This window comes from Neofelis nebulosa, chromosome 5 (genome assembly GCF_028018385.1).
Source record: "Neofelis nebulosa isolate mNeoNeb1 chromosome 5, mNeoNeb1.pri, whole genome shotgun sequence".
NCBI classification, from domain to species: Eukaryota; Metazoa; Chordata; class Mammalia; order Carnivora; family Felidae; genus Neofelis; species Neofelis nebulosa.
The window spans coordinates 33,919,181-33,942,183 of record NC_080786.1 but is presented as its reverse complement, the minus strand read 5'-3'; the positions used below and the strand labels follow the sequence as shown (position 1 = coordinate 33,942,183).

The window sequence follows — 23,003 nt, the reverse complement described above, 5'->3', positions numbered from 1 at the left end:
AAAATACATAGGTGTAAACAAGTAAGACTTACAGTCATTCCATTTCATTTGGTATATGGTCATTTTTATTTATATTTGTCTACAACACTTTTAAAAGTAACAGAACCATTTCTTTTGAATTATCCTAAAACTTATACTTTAATTAAAAACTTCTCAAAATCCAAAGCCTTGATTTTATGAAAGCTCATATCTTTAGCTCATGCAAGGAAAATGGGACATGTCTATATTCTACTAAAACCAAAGGTACATAATTTCCTGGAACCAGAAAATCAAGTAATCATTACTAAAATAAACTTATATCATCAGCACATTAAAATATGTTGTAAAATAGGGGCTCCTGGATGGCTCAGTTGGTTGAGCATCCAACTCTTGATTTCGGCTCAGATCATGATCTCACAGTTTGTGGGACTGAACCTGTTTGGGCTCTGTGGTGACAGCACAAAGTCTGCTTGAGATTCTCTCTCCCCCGCCTCTTTGCCCTCCCCCCTGCTCATGTTCTCTCTCTCAAAATAAATAAACATTAAAAAATAATTTAAAAAGGGGGGGGGCACCTGAGTGGCTCAGTCGGTTAAGTGTCCAACTTCAGCTCAGGTCATGATCTCACAGTCCATGAGTTCAAGCCCCACATCGGACTCTGTGCTGACAGCTCAGAGCCTGAAGCCTGCTTCTGATTCTGTGTCTCCCTCTCTCTGTGCCCCTCCTCTGCTCATGCTCTGTCTCTGTCTCAAAAATAAATAAAAACATTTAAAAAATAATAATGATAATAAATAAAATACCTCAGAAAATAATTTTTAGAAGTGAATACTTGGTGAAAACCTCCCAACAATTCCACAGTACCCTCAACTGAGTTTAACAAGACATCCAGTCTAGTTTCCCCATTCTATTCAACTTGGAAACTACAAAGCCAGCCAAATTTGCTTATATCATTTTTTGCCTGTCAACACAGGGCCAAGTAGGGATATCTGCTGATCTTTTCCTGGAGATTCACTATTTACTATAAAAACCAGATGAGGTGGTCTTATTTATCAAGTATTTTTTTTTTTTTAAAAGACCACAGTGTTAAGCAGCTTTGACAACCTACATAAAGAGTTGAACAGTTATTCTTCTTCAACTATGAGATTTAATTAACATGGTTGACCTAATACACTAAAATATCCTTTAACTGTTTTTTAAAGTCATAAACAGATCTCCACACTAGAGGAAACTCAGAACTTGCAACCCAGTATAGTTTATTTGATGTAGCTACTCTGTTGTAGTTGCAGAGGCTACTATTTATGATATATATATAACTGACCTCCCTGCTTTCTCTACTCATATCTTACTCCTACCTAATGATCTTCTATTCAGTTAGGCATTTCAAACTTTGCTCTTTTAAGGTTTGCTTCTGTATTCAAACCTTTAATACAATAGGATCATTTAAAATTATGCTAAATATTGTACTACTAACAAAACAGTTATTTCTAGAGAACTCTTCATTTTTCAACAATTAAGACTAAGCACTTCTGTTGCTTAATACTATTTTTCAGAAAGGACATATTCACTAACTATGTAAAATGGTCCTTTATGACGTGGGTTTTCTGCAAAGAAGATCCCCTATATGTATGGTAGGACTATGGCTCTAACACAGCTGAGTCGATTAGTTATACACCATGATGAAAAGTCCTCATTGGCCTTTAATTTCTTCAATTTTCTTTTTCCAGCTCGTATGTTTTATATCTTCACAGTTATTCTTAAGAAAAATCAAATTTAAAGCTGGAAAAATGGTAAAACTCTGGTTGTCCTATCACTAAAGCTAGTTGTCAATTTTTGAATGTCTTTGCAACTGGTTATTTTGGACGCAAATCTGATTACTTCAGCTTCTATCTTCTCCTTCCCTAAAATTAGGCTACCTTTGATTATTTACACTCTGTGGCTACCTCTCTGCTACCCATCTATTTTGGTCTAGTAATGGTCTCTGTATGACTCAATGATGGCTGTGTAATATGTCTAAAAAGGAAAAAAATCGGTCCCCTCTCTTCCTGAACATCATTTTGGCTCCCCTTTTCTTCTATCAATATTGTACTATTCTGGTATTAAGGTTACTTAATAAAATGTTAAAAATAGTTCACATTTTATTCTCTTAAGTACAATTAATTTTCAGACAGTGACAAAGTTTAGGACAGAACTGAGTCAGAAAGCATAAATTTTCTCTGTGGAGACAAGGACAGGTTATCAAATCACCCTACACATACCTGTATAAGGCCAGCTCTATTGTGACATAAAGTGAAAAGATTTGGGGTAATCTATGCCTTTCAAATTTTAAACAGATTTTACTATTGTTAAGAAGCAATTGTGTATACTGGAATATGTTACCACTTGCATTCTCTTGTCCCCTCTCCCTCTTCTGTTAGTTTGAATTGTTTTTATGTTTGTATTTTTATTTTTCTTTCTCTTCTTTGAAAAGAATCATCCTATTTTTGAAGTTGTTTTATATTAGGGTCAATAATGACTAAGCACTTAAGTGCCAATTTGTGGGTATCTACAACATACCAGGCACTGGATTTTTTACCTCTGACTTAATTCTTACAACTTGGCAAAACAGGCATATTACACTCCCTTTACAGATGATGAAGTTGAGGCTCAAGGAAATTATGTAACTTGCCCAAGCACACAGCTAGGAAAGACCTCCACTAGGAAATGTCAAGAATTCAACCTCCTATTGTCCAACTCCAAAGACCATACTCTTTGCACTCCATGATCCCTCCACAAAAACCTTTCTCATCTATTTCAGCTAACAGCTTAGTCTTCAAGACTTGATAACTTTAAGAGGCACTAAGGCCATCAAGCTTCACCTTAGGTGGTTCATTATAATATGCTCTTCCCACAGTATTTTATGCCTTATTTATCAACTTTCAAGAAGCTATAGTGTTCTTTGATAAATGAGAAATTTCTCAAAGTAACAAGTAACACCTAAATTAGCTACTCACTATCAGATACGAGTCAAGATAAAAGTCACACAGAAATCTTGATTGACAAGATTAGCTTTCCTCCTAAATAACCACTGTAGCAATCATAATAAAAATGATAATAACGTCATCTTCTATCATTCACAGAATACTTAATTGGTCTGATATTTTCAGCTAAACTACTTACTGAACAACCCTAAATAATATCTAGGATTACTAATATACAAAAACTATCTGCCTAAAGAGGAGTATTAATCAAACCTATCCCCACAACTAATCTCTGTGTGTAGGTACAACCCAAACTGATTTATTTAACGAATGGATTTGATACCACTTTTCCTGGCAATAACCAAATTAGTTTACAAAGGGGCTGATTAAATCATTACAAAGTCTCCTAGTTAAGGGGACAAAAGCAAAGTCAACATAATGAGAAAACAAGAACTATAATCTCCTGTTTCTGTAAACTGAGAAAACGTGAAGATAAAGTGTCAAGTATGCCAGGTGGGTCTACATCCAGCTTCTCACCTTTTGCAGCTCATTTTGAACAGTCAAGCAGCCTTACTCACTTTTATCTTGCCCCCACTTTACAAATCCACATCCCAAGATATGCTTTATACAACGCCCTTTTTGTTGGGGTCAGGGTGGGATGAGGTAGGGGGAGAATTACAATCTGTAGAGATTTTTATAAACAAAGCATCCTAGTCTTTCCATGACTGAGCAAAAGTTAAACTGAAAGTACTATTTGGCTGATAACACTAACAGGGTAAGAGGAGAATAAAGTGATTCATGTGTACTATCCCAAATGTCCTGACCTGTTTTTCTTTTCTCCTTCCCCTGGCCACAGTTCAGGCCTGTGGGCGCTCCATATCTGCCAACCCTAAAAGGAGTCTTAGGCTAGACTTTCTTCTTTAGAAGTCATGTGTTAAGAGCATAATTATCTGCTCTTGGGATAGAAAATTCATCTTTCAATCACTTGCAATCTTATCACACTTGTCTGACTTAACTTTTTATTTAAGTATTATCACCTTGGGTATGTTGCTTAAAAATGTTTTCTCTCATTAAACACTAGGGAATTTTGGAGAAAAGAAGGGCATTTTATCAAGAATTTATTTAACTTTTCTAATGACTGCTTTCTAAATTCTGAGATTTAAAACATCAGTAGAAGAGTCAAGCCTTACAATCAATGAGTTAACCAAAAACAAAACAAAAAACCCTACTGACATTCTCCCAGCCCTTTCCAATTATAAAAGATCATCAATTTTATTCCCTTGCTTTTGCTGTATATTAAAGTCACAAAAGCATTCTCCAAAAAAAAAAAACAAACCATGTTTTAAAATGGTAAAACAGGTATTCCATAAAAAAGTTAACCATGTCAGTTAACAACTATCAGACAACTCTTTACAGTACAATATTAAAGTTATGAATACCAAGGGATCTTTCCAAAATGGAAGAAAAAAGTTTTAATCCTGCATTTTCAGAATTATAATATTTGGCAAATTCAAACACAAAAACAAACAAGACTTTTTGATAGACTCTTAAATACATACTACTTACATGACACCTTGTAGAACTTTCTGGGGATCAGGGTCAAATAGCCTGTCAACATAGTGGCGACTGCTAGCTGTTACTTCCTAGAAAGTGGGGGGAAAAATTATGACATCTGAAGCCATGCAAATCACAAATTCACAGCATCACCCACATCAAACAGCTATTTAATTTAAGGCAGATGCATTAGAATTTCTATAAAAATACTTACTATATTAATCATTCTCAGAAAAGCTTGTGACAAGATAAATAAGATGGGGAAGAGAGAAGATACCTAGTTCTCACTAAAACCGTAATTAGACAGTGAGATCTTTGTGGCGATCCCTGCCAGCTTTGCCAACAGAACTGGGCATAAGTATTAAGAAGCAAGGTAAGTTTCTTAATCAACTGTTGGATGTCACCTTCATATGAACAACAGATAGGAGTATTGCTTCTGTTCAGTACCCACTAAAGGGAGAGAAAATCTGGCTCTCAGCAAGGAAAAAAGGGGAGGCACTTGATAAACAGTCCAAGAAGGGTAGTTCACAGGCAAGAGGAAGACATCCAGTCTGATGCAGAGAAGCTACGATGATAGGAAGCAGACATATGTAGGAAAAAAAAAAAAAAAAAGGTAAACGAGTTGTCACACTTTCTGTGAGGGATTTATCAAGTCCAACAGAGTTATCTAGTCTGAGATGGCTGAGGCTATGTAGAAAGGGGGGAGTTAAACATAAAGAGCAAGCAGAGACACTTACCTCTTTTTATTTGTACTGTGGAATTTCCTCTATTATATTATTTTCTGTAATACTTTAGGGGGGCAATATTTTTTATATTTAATTTTCATTACTTAACTTTTTAAGATTTTCTTTAAGTAATCTCTACACCCAACAAAGGGTTCAAACTCACAACCCCAAGATGAAGAGCAGCATGTTCTACTGACTGAGCCAACCAGGCACCCCATTTTTTTTTTAAAAAAGAACATATGTTTAAGAACTAGAGAAAAAGAATTTTTGTCCCTTCTGTTTCTTTCTGATGGCTGCTGAAATATGCCCCTGTACTGCCACCCATTCACAATGAATTATCATGGAGAGGAATAAATACCGCTCCATTTTACCCAGAACCCCTAATCAGAAACAGCTAATTGACAAGACACAGTGCCAGCTTAAACCTCTGAGTCACCAAAAATATCTCTGGAGAAAAACTGCATAAACTCTAATTTCCTGATAGTAGAATTAATTCAAAATCTAAACATTTTTTCCTATTATGAGCTTGCTACCAAAATATCCTCATAAGCAACCCAAATGCCTGCTTTTAGTATGCACTCCATTTATAAAGAACAAACAGTGGCAGCAAACAAGCAAAACTGATAGAAATACTTGTGCCCAACAGATACCATTAAAGTACCTGCTAACAGGATTTGGTTTACTGAAAATAACAGAATCAGAGAGTTAGAAGGATTCTTAATAAGTATTTGTTCCAATCCCTTAGCTAACAAATGAGGGATGGATCTTTACTCTGATGTGAGATTACCAAAGTTTAAGTAGGGATGCAAGCAACAGTACAAATACATCAAAAAATAATATATCAAGAGCAAAATCCAGAGTAAAACTCAAAATAGTATTCCTATAATATAAACAATGAGTTTTGTCACTCCACTTGAACATATGTGCTTCCCTGGGTTTCCAACATTGTAAGTCCTTCTGAGTACCTCAGACCCTTAGTTTCCCTTCTATCCAGGGACTGATCTTCAGTTTTACTGTTCCTCTTCACATTCTCTCTCACAGCTCTGGATCTCTTGCCTCTCAGTGTGGTTTGGAAAAGGTGCTTGGGTTTAAGACTTGTATCTTAAAAAACTTAAGTTTCACCCACGAACAGCAACTCTCTTTACTACTCTGTACCTGGTTCATTCAATTTTATAAGCACTGAATACCTGCTACATGCAAGGCACTGAGGAAGGCATTAAAGATTTTAAATTTAGCAAGGCATGGTTCCTGCCCTCAAGAATTAATTCTCTAATGCAACTGTGTTTACACCTTTATATTCCCTAGTAGAATATAAAACAGAAGTATAAACATATATAGGCAGCACTGAGGAGTGAGTTAGTAAACTAGGAGAATCTGTGATGAAGGCTTCTTAGAGTAGTTTTGTCAAACAAATAAGACAAGGGAAGAAAGAATCAGTGTCCCAACACAGCAATAGTGCATATGAAGCCAACACATATATACCATTAGCAAGTACATACCAGTTGCTGGCAGTGAGAAAGAAGGGAGGATAGATGACATCAAGAATGTAAAACACAAAAGGCTAACCAACAGGTGGCCCATAATTGGAGTACAGATTGTCTTTTGGTCACAGTTCTATGCTAGGTGCCAAAGAAGACACAAAAGTATGTTACAGCAGAACCTTGCATTTAAGGGGCTTGTAATCTAGAAGGGTGTCAGGCATATACACACACACATACAAACAATCCTCTGAGCTAACTAGGTAGCAGTGAGCTAAGGGGATATAGTCACAAATTCAATTTTACTCTGTGCTTTTGCCTAACATATTCATTGATTTGTCTGTATGGGACAGTTCTTTTATTTTACTGCTTCCCTTTATAGACTAGGCACCTCTCCCCTTTCAGCCCTCTTCTCTTTCAAAAAGCAACCTGGAAATTTAAGAATTTGGGAAAGAAGTCAATTGATAAAGATAGTAAACAAACTGGCCAGGGAAAGCTTCTCTAAGAAGGTGATATTTGAGCAAAGACCTGAAGAAGATGAAGGAGTAAGTCATGTAGCCACCCAGGGGTGAAGCTGTTCAGGCAGAGAATGCCAAATGCAAAGGCTCTGAAATTGGAAGTATCTTCTGTGATCAAACAACAGGAGGCCATTATAGGTTGGCGCAGAATGAGTGAAGGAGAAAGCCACACAAAATAAGTTCAGAGAAGAGGGGCCAGATGGTAAAGAGCTACACTGTCCAATATGATGGCCACTGGCCTCATGTGGCTATTGAACATCTGAAATTTGGCTAAGAACTGAACTTTAAATTTCTTTTTCTGGGGGAGAGGGGGAGCGGGAGGAGGGGCAGAGAGAGAGAGAGAGAGAGAGAGAGAGAGAGAGAGAATCTTAAGTGTGCTCCGTGCTCAGCAAGGAGCCCAATGTGGGGCTCAATCCCACAACCCTGGGATCATGACCTGAGCCAAAATCGAGTTGGATGCTGAGCCATTCAGGTACCCTGAATTTTACATTTTTAAACTTTAATTAATATGTAAAATTTTTAAACCTGGATTTAAAGACTGGATTCGGTTATTAGGAAACTTTTAAGAATGTCTGGAACTACTTGGGTATGTATATCTACTTGTTTAACTGTAAACTGTATGAAACCGAAATGCCAATCAAGTATTTCCAATCAAAATTTGGCATCCAAATTGTATAAAATACACACCAGATTTTGAAGACTTGAGATAAAAAAGTAAAATAATTTAATAATTCCTTATGTTGTGTTTTGAAATAAAATTTTAATACATTAGTTTAAGTTAGATATATTAAGATTAATTTTTTCTTTTTACTTCTAGAGCATGGCTGCTAAAAACTTTAAAATTATATGTGTAGGTTAAATTAGTTTTCCACTGGATAGGGCTGGGATAGAGCCCTGTTAGTCACTGTAAGGATTTTGCTTTTTATGGTTTGAATTGGGACGCCATTAGAGTTTCGGGAAAAGAGAGACATGAACTGACTTGTTTTAAAAGGATCACTCTGGGGGTGTCTGAGTGGCTTAGTCAGTTAAGCCTCTGACTTCGTCTCAGGTCATGATCTCGCGGTTCATGGGTTCGAGCTCCACATCGGGCTCTGTGCTGAGAGCTCAAAGCCTGGAGTCTGCTTCAGATTCTGTGTCTCCTTCTCTCTCTGCCCCTCCCCCACTCACACTCTGTCTCTGTCCTTCTCTCAAAAATAAACATTAACAAATAATAATAAATAAACAAAAAAATAAGTAAATGGATCACTCTGGTTGCAATCTTAGAAACAGACAAACGCATGGAAGGGGATGGAGGACAAAAGCAGGGAGACGAGTGGGAGGCTGTTTCAGTATCAGAAATGCTGTTATTTCAGAGAGATGATGGTAGCCTGGACTAGGACAAGAGTTTTGAAGGTAGTAAAGTTCACTCAGATTCCAGATAAACGTTGAAGTTGAAATGACTACCAAATTGGTTATGCTGTCAGAATAGATATGGGCTATGAAAGAAGAGAGGAGCCAAGAGTAACATTTAAGGTTTTTTGCCAGAGTATCCAGAAAGATTTGAGGTGTCAATTAATGAGCTAAGTACGACTGTGAGTGATGCAGATTTGAGAAAACCAAAAATTCAGTTTTGAATATGTTAGGTTTGAGAATTTTATTAGCCATCCAAATGAGAATGTCAAGTTGGCAGCTGGATATAGGAATCTAGAATTTAGGAGAGAGTAGTGGGCTAGAGATACAAATCAAGGAAGTGTCAGCATGTGAATGGGATGAGTTCACTAAGGGAGTTCACTTTACCATGGATAAAGCAAGGTCAGAAGAGCGAATGCTGGAGCACCTGGATCAAGAAGAATTCCCCAAATGAGAGAATGTTTCAAGGAGAAAGTAATCAAATATCCCACATATGAATAAAGTACAGCATAAGATGATGACTAGGGCCTGATACAAAAATATGGAAGTCATCAGCAACCTTGATAAGAGCAGTAGAGACAGACTGGTGAAGCCAATGACCACTTGAAGAGGGCATAAAAGAAAACAGGAAAAGAGGAATTAGAGAAAATATAACTCTTTCAAGGAGTTTCATTTTGCAAAGGAGAGTGAAGAAACAGACTAGTAGCTAGAGGGAGAAGTGGAGTCAGGAGACCATTTTTTTTAAAGATGGAATTAATTAGAGCATAGTTATTCACTGATGAAAAATCTTTTTTAATTTAAACATTTTTAATGTTTATTTTTTAGAAAGAGAGACAGAGCATCAGCCAGGGAGGGGCACAAAGAGAAGGAGACACAGAATCCAAAGCAGGCTCCAGGCCCTGAGCTGTCTGCATAGAGCCCAATGTGGGGCTCAACCCCACAAACTGTGAGATCATGACCTGAGCTGAATGAAGTAGGACACTCAACCAACTGAACCACTCAGGCGTCCCTGGAAACTTTTTTAATAGAGAAAAAATATGCTGCAATGAGGCAGCAGGAGAACTTCTGGAGCAATGTTCATGAATAATTGAGAGGGAACAAGATTTACTGACCAAGTAGAACACGGAACGTATAATAACTAGAGAGAATTAAGAAGATGGATATGGCAGTGAGCGCTTGTCTCTAATTACTCCTATTTTTTGAGAGTAAAAAATGGTGAGAGTGGGTGGGGACGTGGGTGGTTTGAAGAAAGGAGGAATAAGAAACCGAATGGGCCAGGAAAATGTACCAGGATTGCCAGGCAGCACTAGCCTTCTTGGGGTTCATAATTATGAATTTAAACTATGACCAGTCAGCATGGCTCTTTTTTCCCCAGCAACATTAAAATGTACAGAAGTAGGCATGAAAAAGAGAGCTGAATTTAACCAGGGTTGGAATTTCATCACTCAAGGATGACAAAGCTAGGGGAAGGGGTCAGCTGAGTTGAAGATATATACAAAGTTGTGATTGTAATGATGGATCTACTGAAGGCCAGTAAAAGAGTGGTAGGACTAACAGACTCTAGATAACAAATGGACTCAAGGATTGTTGACAATGGAGCGGTGGAAGGAGTGGCTTGGAAGGACAGAAGGTGGTGGCTAGGATACCTGAAATTGAGATTATGGACGAACTTTAGTTATCAAGTCAAGGTCTAGGAAATGACCATGGGAACAAGTACCTCAAGGCAGGATGGAGGATATGGTCACTGGGGAAGCCTACAGCTTAAGAAAAATTATCTACATAGGCAATGAAATTTCCATATTTCCATAAATCATCACACAAGTAGTTCTAGAGAAAGTGACTGTGAGCTACGAGCTAAATCTTAAAGAAATGAAGGAGAATGAGCCTATAGATGCACAACAAGGTAGAGTCAGAGAAGATACAGATCAGGACTATTTAGAGAAAAGGGAAAGACAGGGGTCTGAAAAGAGCAATGAGGAGCAAGTCTATTTCCATCTCTAGAGATAGAGGGATATCAAAGACATGGAAGGAAAAACAGCCACCAGCTGAAGTTTACAAAAGAAAGCTGGGAAAAAGTGTCACCAGAGGAACTCCCAGGTCAGTCTAAACAAAAAAGATGAAAGAAATGTTCAGAGAAGCAGCAGGAGAAAGACCAAGGGATGTGGATAGAAAACTAAAAAGACAGTTATATGGGCATACGGAATGACCCTAGACACCTGGACTTTTTGTGGTAGTTAATGTAAACAGATATAAAGAGCTTAATCCTGATGATCTCAAGGGAAAAAGAAGTGTGGCTTTGATACTGGGGAGGAGTGGAAAGAGCTTTGGGGCTCTTCTTCATTCTTGCCAACAACAGTGCAGGGAGGGACAGTTTGATCTGGGCACTCCTTATTTACTCCAGAAATAGGAGAAGCACTGGGGTTCCTTCTTCCCTCCTGCCCATAGAGATAAGAGGATTAGGAGGGTTTCTGATGTCCTGTCCTTTCAAGATGTGACTTCACTTTCAATTCAAAACACCAATGCCCTTTTAAATTGCTTCCTGTAACTTCAGGTAGCTAAACACATGGTGAATCTTCCATTCCTCCAACTGACCGAGTGAATGTGCCAAGCAGCCAACTAAAGCTCAGGATACAGTCTGTGCCCATAAAGGAGAGCAAAGCTAGCCAGGGTCAGACTGTGACCTCCGCGATTTGGCACAAGGCTTCAAACAAATGACCTAACAAGTCCTTAAAAGCTGGATCTGGGGGCGCCTGGGTGGCGCAGTCGGTTAAGCGTCCGACTTCAGCCAGGTCACGATCTCGCGGTCCGTGAGTTCGAGCCCCGCGTCAGGCTCTGGGCTGATGGCTCAGAGCCTGGAGCCTGTTTCCGACTCTGTGTCTCCCTCTCTCTCTGCCCCTCCCCCATTCATGCTCTGTCTCTGTCTGTCCCAAAAATAAATAAAAAACGTTGAAAAAAAAAATTAAAAAAAAAAAAAAAAAAGCTGGATCTGAACTCATTTTATGCATTCAAAGCTGCAGTAAAGCTACTACAAATGTATATATAAAACCCCTGTTGCATTTTATACTTACTAGCACTCCCTGAAATTATATTACATGAAAAGGTACATGGGTACCTTTAGCAGAAAGTTTGTAGATACCAAATTTGTGAATCAGAGTTAATTCTAAGAGTTGAATCCACCGTGTGTACAAACAGGTATTAATCATTAAAAAGAAAGAGAAGCCTGAAGCAAATTTCTTTTTGTAGGAAAACAAAAACAGAAACAGGTAATAAGTTGCATTCCATTATGGAGAAGTACTAAGGAAAGCAATTTCCCTTTTATTAGGGTGACCAACTATGACAGACAGCCTCTAAGATGGCCCCCAATGATACCTACCCCCTGGTATTCAAACCTTGTGTGAAATGTGTTCCCTTGAGTGAAGACTGGACTTAGTAACTTCATTCTAGCAAACAGAATGCAGTGGAGGTGACGGGATGTCATTTCAGAGTTGGGGGTGTGTACGTGTGTGTGTGTGTGTGTGTGTGTGTGTGTGTAAGGCCAGCTGCCATGCTGTGCTATGGAGAGGCTCACATGGAATGGAACTGCAGGAAGCCCCTAGCCGTCGGCCAGCAAGGAACTGCAAGTGCCCACATGGAACTAAATCCTGCCAATAAACATGTGAGTGAGCTTGGAAATAGATCCTCCCTCAGTTGAGCCTTTAGGTAAAACATGGTTCCTCCTAACACCCTGACTGCAACCTCTCAAGAAACTTTGGGGCAGAGGTACTGACTAAGCCACACCTGAATTCCTGACCTACAGAAATTGTGAGATAATAAGTATAAGTTTTAAGCAGCTAAGTTTCAGGGTAATTTGTTACACAATACAATAAATAACTAATACACCTTCAATTTTTTCATCCAAAATAGGATAATTTTAGAGTGAACGAGAGCACTATCAATCGTTATCACAAAGTAACAAACATAAACGAAGAGTGCTAGAAACAAAGTAGGCTGTACGATCATCCTACTTTTAATCCTTCTTTAGTAGTACCTAAGAGGAAAAACTTAGAGATACCTCAGAAAACTGGCCAGACAATCCTGAAAAGGCAAACTAAAACAGTCTCTAATTACCCTTCTGAATAAGACACAGACAAAGCACTTTCTCACAGCACTGCTGAAGCCTATAGGTAATCACAGAAGACATTTTTCTGCTGCCTCTCTGAAGCCTTTGAGTCTGCCCCACCCAGCTGCCACACTCTCCAGCTGCCTTGCTGAAGCCAGCGGACACACAATCCACACAGGGAACATCTCGATTGCCTCGCCCTGATGACCAAGAAGGGTGGCTTTCCAGAGCAGCACAGGACTATACAACTGGATAGAGAGCTCCTGGCAGGCCACCAACCCCAGGACACTGCAGAGACAGAAACAAGACTGAAACACAACACTCTTCATGTGAAAAAAGCCTATTTGCTTGGCATAGAGCTTCAGCCTGAAGGCCAGGCATCAAATTTCCCACACACTAGAGGCTCAAAAGGTACTCCCCGGGAGACAACATACTTGTCCACCACCTGGGCCTTGGGCTCAGCAAAACTTCCCAGTAATGAGTTTATACACTTGTCTGGAGCCCAGACTTTTGCAACTGTTGCCTTATGGACACCTCTAGATCCTATGGTCTGGAGGCCCACAGGAACTACAAATGTAGCCCCACAGGACTGCATATATTTGCACAGTTGAAAAACTGCTGCCTGAAGGTCTGGCTTCCAATCAGCCTGAAACTAGGTGTTAAAAGAGATTCCTTCTCTTGGATTGCTCACAGGTCTTGGCACATCCTCAATAACAGGGGCTTATCAAGAATAAATCAGGCAGTTTAAACAATCACAAAAGTACAAGAGACAACCAAGAGCTAGTCAAGGTTGAAGGATAAGGATCAGAACCTACATAAAACCACTCCTTCAAGACTGAGAAAGGTAGCTGCTTTGCCTGACAGAAACAAGTGCAGATAATCAAACAAAATGAGGAAACAGAGAAATATGTTCCCAACAAAAGACAACAAAACCTCAGAACAAGACCTTAATGATATGGAGACAAGGAATCCACCTGGATAAGGAATTCAAAATAATGGTCATAAAAATGTTCATGGAACTTGGAAGAGTGGATGAACACAGTGAGAACTTCAACAAAGCCAAAGCACCAAAGAAAAGTCACAGGGCTAAAGAATACAATAACTGAACTGAAAAACGCACTGGAGAGGTGCAAACAGCAGACTGGATGAAGTAGAAGTACACATCAGTGAGCTGGAAGATAAATCAATGGAACTCACCCAAACAGAGCAGCCAAAAGAAAAATAATCTGAAAAAATGAAAATAAGGGATCTCTGGAACAACATCAAGTAGAATAATATTTGCATTATAGGAAGTCCAAGAAGAAAATACAGATAAAGACACAGCAAACTTACTTGAAGAAATAATGGCTGAAAATTCCCCTAAAGAAGAAAACAGAGATTCAGGTCCAGAAAGTCTAGAGAGTTCCAAAGAAAATGAACCCAAAGACAGCCACACTAAGACATATTATAATTAAAATATCAGAAGTTAGAAATAAAGAATCTTTTTTCCTTTTTGTTTTTGAGAGACAGAAAGAAGGAGCATGAGCAGGGGAAGGCGAGAGAGAGAGAAACTCGAAGTAGGGTCCATGCCCAGCTCTCAGCCCAGAGTGGGGCTTGATCCCACAAAGTGAGATCGTGACCTGAGCCAAAATCAAGAGCTGATCAACCGAATAAGCCACAAAGGTGTCCCAAAAGAGAATCTTAAAAGCATCGGGAGAAAAACAAATTGTTATGTTCAAGAGAAATCCCATAGGCTATCAGATTTCACAGCAGAAAGTTTGTAAGCCAGAAGGGAGTGGCTTGATATATTCAAAGGGCTGAAACGATAAAAACCTCCAACCAAGAATACCCAGCAAGATTACCATTCACATTTGAAGGACAGTTTTCCAAACAAACAAAAGCAAAAAGAGTTTATCACTATTAAGCCATCCTTACAAGAAATTAAAGAGACTTAAGCTAAGAAAAAATGACACTAATAACAAGAAAACATACAAAACTAAAAATTCTTACTGAAAAAGGTAAATATATAGTAACAGTAGTGGATTAATCACTTATAAAACTAAGATGGTTAAGATAAACATGGTAAAATTAACTAAAACTACAATAATTAGTCAAGAGATACTAAAATAAAAAGATGTAAAAAGGGGCATAAAATGTAGGGTGGGAAAAAATAAAATTATAGTTTTGTAATGTATTCAAATTTAAGTTGCTATTAACTTAAAATAGATTATTACATACCCAAGATAATATGTGTGAATTTCATGGTAACCACAAAGCAAAAAACTTAGAGTAAACACACAAAATGAGGGGGCACCTGGCTGGCCTAGGTGAGTATATGGCTTTGACTCAGGTTGTGATCTTGCAGTTTGTGAGTTTGGGCCAGCATTGGGCTCTCTACTGTCAGTGCAGAGCCTGCTTTGAATCCTCTCTCTCCCTCTTTATCTGACCCTCCCCCAATTGTGTTCCCTCTCCCTCTCTCAAAAATAAATAAAACATTAATAAAATTTTTTTAATGCACAAAATAAGAAAGAAATCTAAACACTAAAGAAAGTCATCAAACCACAAGGGAAAAGAGAAAAACAAGGACAGAGAAGAACTAAAACACAGCCAGAAAACAATGAACAAAATGGCAAAAAGTACATACCTATCAATAATTACTTTAAATGCAAATGGACTAAATTCTCCAACCAAAAGGCATAGAGTGGCTATATAGATTTTTTTTTTAAAGGACACATCCATACCTTGCCAACAAAAGACTCAATCCAGAAGGACAAAAACACACAGAGACTGAAAGTGAAGGAATGGAAAAAGATATTCCATGCAAATAGAAAAAGAAAACCAGTGTAGTGATTCTCTTATTAGACAAAATAGACTTCAAAACAAAGACTGTAATAAGAGACAAAAAGAGGCACTACAAAATAATAAAGAGGTCAATCCAACAAGAAGATACACCATTTATAAATATATATTCACCCAACAGAGAAGCTCCAAAATACATACAAATATAAATAAACATAAAAGGAGAAAAAGATAGCAAAACAATACAAATAGGGGATTTTAACACCCCCCCCCTTGCCTTAAATCAATGGATTGATCATCCAGAGAATCAGTAAGAAAACATTGGTCCTGAATGACATATTAGACCAGATGGACTTAATAGACATATACAGAATATTCCATCCCAAAGCAGCAGAATATACATTCAAGTGCACATGAACATACTTCAAGATAGCTCACATTAGGCTACAATACAAGACTCAATTTCAGGAAGACTGAAATTATATGTAAAGCATCTTTCTGACCACAATGGTATGAAACTAGAAATCAATTAGAAGAAAAAAACTGGAAGAACTACAAATACATAGAGATTAAACATGTCACTGAACAACTATTGGATCATAGAAGTAATAAAAAAAATACCTAGAGACAAATGTAAACAGAAATACAACATATCAAAATCAATCAGATGCAGCAAAAGCGGTTCTAAGAGGGAAGTTCATAACAATACAGGTCCACCTCAAGAAACAAGAGAATCTCAAATAAATAACTTTATACTAAAGGAACTAGAAAAAGAACAAAGCCCAAAGTTAGCAGAAGGAAGGAAATAATAAAGATCAGAGTGGAAATGAAACAAAGACTAATAGACAATAAAAAAGGTCAACAAAATTAAGAAACAGGTCTTCAAAACGATAAACAAAATGGACACACTTTTAGTTGGACACACCAAGAAAAAAAGAGAGAAATTCAAATGAAATTAGAAATGAAAGAAGCCAAGTTACAACTGATACCACAGAAACACAAAATCATGGGACTACTATGAACAATTATATGCCAACAAATTAAACACAGAAGAAATGGATAAACTTCTAGAAACTTAAAATATTCCAAGACTGAATCATGAAGAAATAGAAAAGCAGAATAGACTGATTACTAATGAGAACATTCAATTAATAATCAAGAACCTCCCAACAAACAAAAGTCCATGACCAGAGAGCTTTACTGGTGAATTTGAGAAGATTTAACTCAAAGATTTAATGTGATTCTTCTCAAACTCTTCCAAAAAACTCAAGAGGAGGAAAAGCTTCCAAACACATTTTATGAGACCAACATTACCCTGATACCAAATCTGGATAAGGACACCACAAAAAAAGAAAATTACAGGCCCAACATCCCTGATGAACACAGATGCTATAATCCTCAACAAAATATTACCCAACCAAACTCTACAATATATTAAAAGGATTATACATCATGATCAAATGGGATTTACTCCAGAGATGCAAGAATGGTTCAACATCCAATAATTAATGTCATACATATTAAAATTAAAGATAAAAATTACATGACCATCTCAATATACGCAAAAAAATATTTGACAAAATCCAACATCCATTTATTTAAAAAAAAAAAAAAAAAAAACCTCTAATATTGGTTATATAGGAAACATGCTTCAAAATACTAAAGGCGATACATGACAAACCCACAGCTAAGATCATACTCAGGGGTGAAAAGCTGAAAGCTTTTCCACTAAATCAGGAACAGAACAAACAGCCCATTCTTTCCACTTGTATTCAACATTGTACTGGAAGTCTCAGCACAGCAATTAGGCAAGAAACAGAAATAAAAGGCATAATATTAGAAAGAAAAAATCAAAATTGTCACTACTTGCAGGCAATATGATACTGTATATAGAAAATCCATAGATTCCACCAATAAACTATTAAAACTAATAAATGAGGGGCGCCTGGGTGGCGCAGTCAGTTAAGCGTCCGACTTCAGCCAGGTCACGATCTCGCGGTCCGTGAGTTCGAGCCCCGCGTCAGGCTCTGGGCTGATGGCTCGGAGCCTGGAGCCTGCTTCTGATTCTGTGTCTCCCTCTCTCTCTGCCCCTCCCCCGTTCATGCTCTGTCTCTCTCTGTCCCAAAAATAAATAAAAAACGTTGAAAAAAAAATTAAAAAAAAAATAATAAAACTAATAAATGAATTCAGTGAACTTGTGGGATAAAAGTAATAAAAATAATGAACTATCAGAAAGAAAACAATCCCAATCATAATTGCATCAAAAAAGAATGAAAACTTTAAGGCACAGATGAAAGAAACTGAAGACACAAACAAGTATTCTGTGCTCATCAAGTGGAAAAATCAATATTGTTAAAATATCCATACTACCCAAAGCAATCTACAGGTTCAATTCAATCTCTCAAAATTCCAAGGACATTTTTCATAGAACTAGAACAAATAAGTCTAAATTTTGTATGGAACCACAAAAGACCCAAAACAACCTGGGGGGGGGGGGGGGGGCGGGGAGGGAAACTAAGAGTTATCATGTTCCCTGGTTTCAAATTATACGACAAAGCTTTAGAAATCAACACAGTACGGTAACAGCACAAAAACAGACACATGTATCAACAGAAAAGAGCCCCGAAATAAACCCAATTCTATGTGGTCAATTAACTTCTAACAAAGAGTCAAGAATATACAGTGGGAAAGGAAAGTCTCTTCAACAAATCATATTGGGAAAACTGAACAGCTACAATACAAAATAATAAAAATGGACCACTATTAAAAAAAAATGAACACTATTTTACTGTATACATAAAAACAACTCCAAGTAGATTAAAAACTCAAATGTACAACCTAAAACCATAAAACTCCTAGAAGAAAACATAGGTGGTTAAGCTCCTTGACAATGGTCTTAGCAATATTTTTTATATCTGACTCCAAAGGCAACAGAAAAAAAATCAACAATAAACATATATGAATACATCATCCTAAAAAGCTTCTACACAGCAAAGGAAACAAAAAGGCAACCTACTAAATGAGAGAAGATATTTGTAAATCATATATTCTATCAAAGGTTAACAGCCAATACATACAAAGAACTCATACAATCCCGTAACAAAAAAAATCCAATTAAAAAATGAGGAGAGAATCTGAATCGATATTTTTCTAAGAATATACACGATGGACAACAGGCATTATGAAAAGATACTCAAAATCATTAATCATCAAGGAACGGCAAATCAAAACTAAAATGAGATAACACCTTAAAGCTATCAGAATGGCTAGAATAAAAAACAAGAAATAACCAGTGTTGGCAAGGATGTGGAGAGAGGGAATCCTTGTGTACAGATGGGAATGTAAATTGGTGCATCCACAATGGAAAACAGTATAAAGGTTCCTCAAAAAACTAAAATTAGAGCTACCACATAATACAGCAATTCCACTACTGGGTATCTAGTTGAAGAAAATATAAACACTAATTCAGAAAGATATGTGCACCCCTATGTTCACTGCACCATTATTTACAATAGCCAAGGTATGAAAAAAAACTGTGTCCATTAATGTACGAATGGATAAAGAAGATGTAGTATATATAACTGACCCTTAAACAACAAAGGTTTAAACGTCATAGGTCTGCTTATGTGCAGATTTAAGGTACTATATATGTATTTTCTTCCTTATGATTTTAATATTTTTTTCAAGCTTACTTTATTATAAGAATACAGTATATAATATATACAATACATGTGATATTTGGCTGTTGATGTTATCAGTAAGTCTTTTGGTCAAAACTATACTAGTAGTTATTAAGTCTGTGGGGAGTCAAAAGTTGTATGTGGATTTTTGACTGCATGGGAGTTGTGTCCCAACCCTCATGTTGTTCAAGGGTCAACTATGTATACTATGGTATACTATGGAATATTACTCAGCCATAAATGAGAATGAAATCATGGCATTTGTGACAACATGGATGGACCTTGAAGGTATTATGCTAAGTGAGAGAAGTCAGAGAAAGACAAATACTGCATGTTTTCACTTATATGTGGAATCTAAAAAACGAAACAAAACAAAATAAAACCAAGACTCAGATACAGACCATAGATTAATGGCAGGGGCAGAGGCGGGGGGAGGAGGCAGGGGACCACATGGCTAAGGGGAATCAATAAATACACAGTTTCAGTAATAAAACATATGTCATGGGATGTAATGTACAGTACAGATCATGGGAAATAGAGTCAATAACACTGTATTAATTTTGTTAGGTGACAGATGGTAACTAGACATATTGTAGTGACCATTTCACAATGCATAGAAATGTCAAAACGCTATGTTGTACACCAAAAAGTAATATTAATACTGTATGCCAATTATGCCTTAATAAATAAAAATAAATCCCTGCCACTTGGAAAAAAAAAATTCTTTTTTTTTTTTTTAAATTTTTTTTTTCAACGTTTTTTATTTATTTTTGGGACAGAGAGAGACAGAGCATGAACGGGGGAGGGGCAGAGAGAGAGGGAGACACAGAATCGGAAACAGGTTCCAGGCTCCGAGCCATCAGCCCAGAGCCTGACGTGGGGCTCGAACTCACGGACCGCGAGATCGTGACCTGGCTGAAGTCGGACGCTTAACCGACTGCGCCACCCAGGTGCCCCGGAAAAAAAAATTCTTAAGGAAGGGTTTTGAATGTCGAATTACTAAATTCCAGACTTACCACATACGGGATTTAACTTAAAAATTAAGAGAAATAAAATTGTTCAACTGCTGTTTTACAACTTGAAGTAAAACAATGAGTTTATTAAACAATGAAGACTAACAGTGTTAATAAGAAAATATCAAGCTATTTTATTTTGTTCATTAAAGTCTTGCTGTATGTACATTTCATTAAAATATAATGTTTTGGGGTGCCTGGGTGGCTCAGGCAGTTGAGCGGCCAACTTCGGCTCAGGTCATGATCTCGCGGTCCGTGAGTTCGAGCCCCGCGTCGGGCTCTCAGAGCCTGGAGCCTGTTTCAGATTCTGTGTCTCCCTCTCTCTGACCCTCCCCCGTTCATGCTCTGTCTCTGTCTCAAAAACAAATAAACGTTAAAAAAAATTAAAAAAAAAAATAATGTTCTTATTTCTAACATACTCAAGCATTGTGTGGCAGGAAGAACAAATGATCTGGCATTTGAAGACTTGGGTTTGAGTCCTCATTCTACTACTTACTAGCCTTGTGACTTGGGCAAAAATAAAAATTTGAGACCATTTCTTCAATTATAAAATGGTGACATTACCACATAGCTCAGAGTGTGAAACAAATGTAAAAGTACCACACAAATAAGATTTCAGGGAAATTCTATTTTCATATAAAAAAGATAATTGGTTTAACAAGTATACTAATGATTCTCTTGATTATTTATCCTCATGATTAAAGTCTAACTATCCAAAGATAACCTTTTTCTTTTCTTTTCAAACATATCTTTTTTTACCTGATGCCTTTTTCCCAGAGCACGCTAAGTACTCAGCAAGAAATAGGCATCTGAGTGCTAAACTTAAAAATCTAAACTTTCATTATTTGAGATTTTTAAAAACCATTAAAATGTATAAAAGTAATAATTTGTGCATTTCTATAACTTCCATGATAACTTTAAGTGTTATGATGGACTCAGAGAGAATATAACAGTTAAGAAAACCAATATATAGTTCAAGAAGTAATCAATTTACAGTGTTCTTTCTCCCATACAACCAACCCAGAAGAAAAAGGGAAATAAGTACTTTATAATACCTGTTATTTGTTTATGTTACAGTTTACAAAACATTTCATATCTATTTTCTCATTTAAATCACGTGATCTTTAGAAATTAAAACGTAACGATTCTCAATGGGAAATTCTGATCCCTAACATATGAATGTTTAAACTAGTAATTGCCAACAAAACAAAACAAAACCAAACCCTAGTAACTGCCAATCAAATTTAACATCTCAATTATCCCACAAACTACCAGGAACTTCAAGATAAAATTGCTTTCATAATCTTCATCATTCAGCACTGTAAGGATAAATCTTGGTTTGGGGGAGAGATCAAAGAAACACAACTAAAAATATAGGATGTTTGAATTCCATAAAGATTCCATTTAAAACCTATTTCAGGCTGAAATCCAATATATGAAATATTCAATTTACCCTTGCATTATGCTAGGTGCTGGTAATAGATAAAACAGAGTCCCTTACCCAAAAGGCATTCACAGTACAGAAAAGAAACATATATGTAACTTACGAGTGTAACTTATAACATAGGATCAGTGCAATAAGTGGATACAAAATAAAGTTGAAGATATAATTAACTGAAGTACTGAAGTTAGGGGTGGAATGGGAGGTGATGTCTAAGCAGTGAGGATGATTAATCTGAAAAACTAGTCTTTTTTTCCTCCCTTTTCACCTAGCAAAATAATACAAGAACTCTAGGTGGAGAGCACAATACACGCACAAGAGAAAATGGTGTGTTCGAAAAATGCAATTTAGTATTATGATATAGTATACACTTGGGAATCCAAAACAAAGCTGAAGTTGCACCCTTTAATTCAGTCAACAAATATTTAAACAACTATGCAGGCACTTTTCTTGTAGGCAATAAACAAAGACACACCTCCCCAAACTCACCTTTGCAGAGCTTCAGCAAGGGGAGAAAGACAAAAAGCAAAGAATGTAATAAATAAGTGATACAGATTAGAGGACTATACACAATATGGGGGAAAATGTTTAACAGCACATTTTATTTCCATGTCCTTATACTATACACTCTCACAAGCAGGTGGGAGGAAAAAGGGCAGGAGAAAAAGAGGGAGATACACACACCACTCAAAAAGTCCCATGTTCTCTGCAGTTCTAAACAGGAACAGCACTATTCCCTAAGATACATTTTATAAATCCATGTAAGTGATTCTGGCTGTCAAAATGACAACAGGTGTCACTGATATCTAGTAGGCAAGGACTCAAGATGCTGGCTGGATGTTCTGCAATGTGTGGGGCAATGGGCCCACATCCAAAAGACTTTCCACTGTGCAGTCACGTAGGCAAAACAAAATTTTAAAAAATTAATTATCTGAGGGGCCCCTGGGTGTCTCAGTCAGTTAAGCGGCCGACTCTTGATTTCAGCTCAGTTCATGATCTCACAGTTCAAGAGTTCCAGACCCATGTTGGGCTCTATGCTGACAGCATGGAGCCTGCTTCGGATTCTCTCTTCCTGTCTGCCTCTCCACTGTTCTCTCTCTCAATCAAAATAAATAAATCAGCTTTAAAAAAAATCTGAGTCTAGAATCTAACTCAATTTTGCATATAAACACAAAATATGTTCTGTATCTTACCGTACAATCATTTTCCCAAAAATGCAACTCCCATATGAATAAGGAAAAGGTTGTACTTTGTCTTGTTAGGAACTTTACCAAAAAAGGATCATTGCAGAAAGTCACATTAAAAAAAAATAGACAATTCTTTCCTAATTTTGAGAGCAAAAAATCTGTCCATCTGGGCCAATACAAAAAAAAAAAGAAGAAGAAAGAAAATCAT

At 37.1% G+C, this 23,003-nt stretch overlaps 1 protein-coding gene across 4 annotated transcripts in view; it reads right to left on the bottom strand.

The window, feature by feature from the left end:
- The window catches only part of ARMC8 (armadillo repeat containing 8), a 108,020-nt gene that overhangs the window by 73,726 nt on the left and 11,291 nt on the right, over positions 1 to 23,003 (bottom strand). For 2 of the 4 annotated variants that reach the window (XM_058729994.1, XM_058729996.1), the window contains exon 2: positions 4,500 to 4,576. The exons of the other annotated variants lie outside the window; for them this stretch is intronic. In XM_058729994.1, the coding sequence (XP_058585977.1) occupies positions 4,500 to 4,576 (77 nt within the window). The remainder of the gene's footprint in view (positions 1 to 4,499; positions 4,577 to 23,003) is intronic. 4 annotated transcript variants of the gene reach the window in all.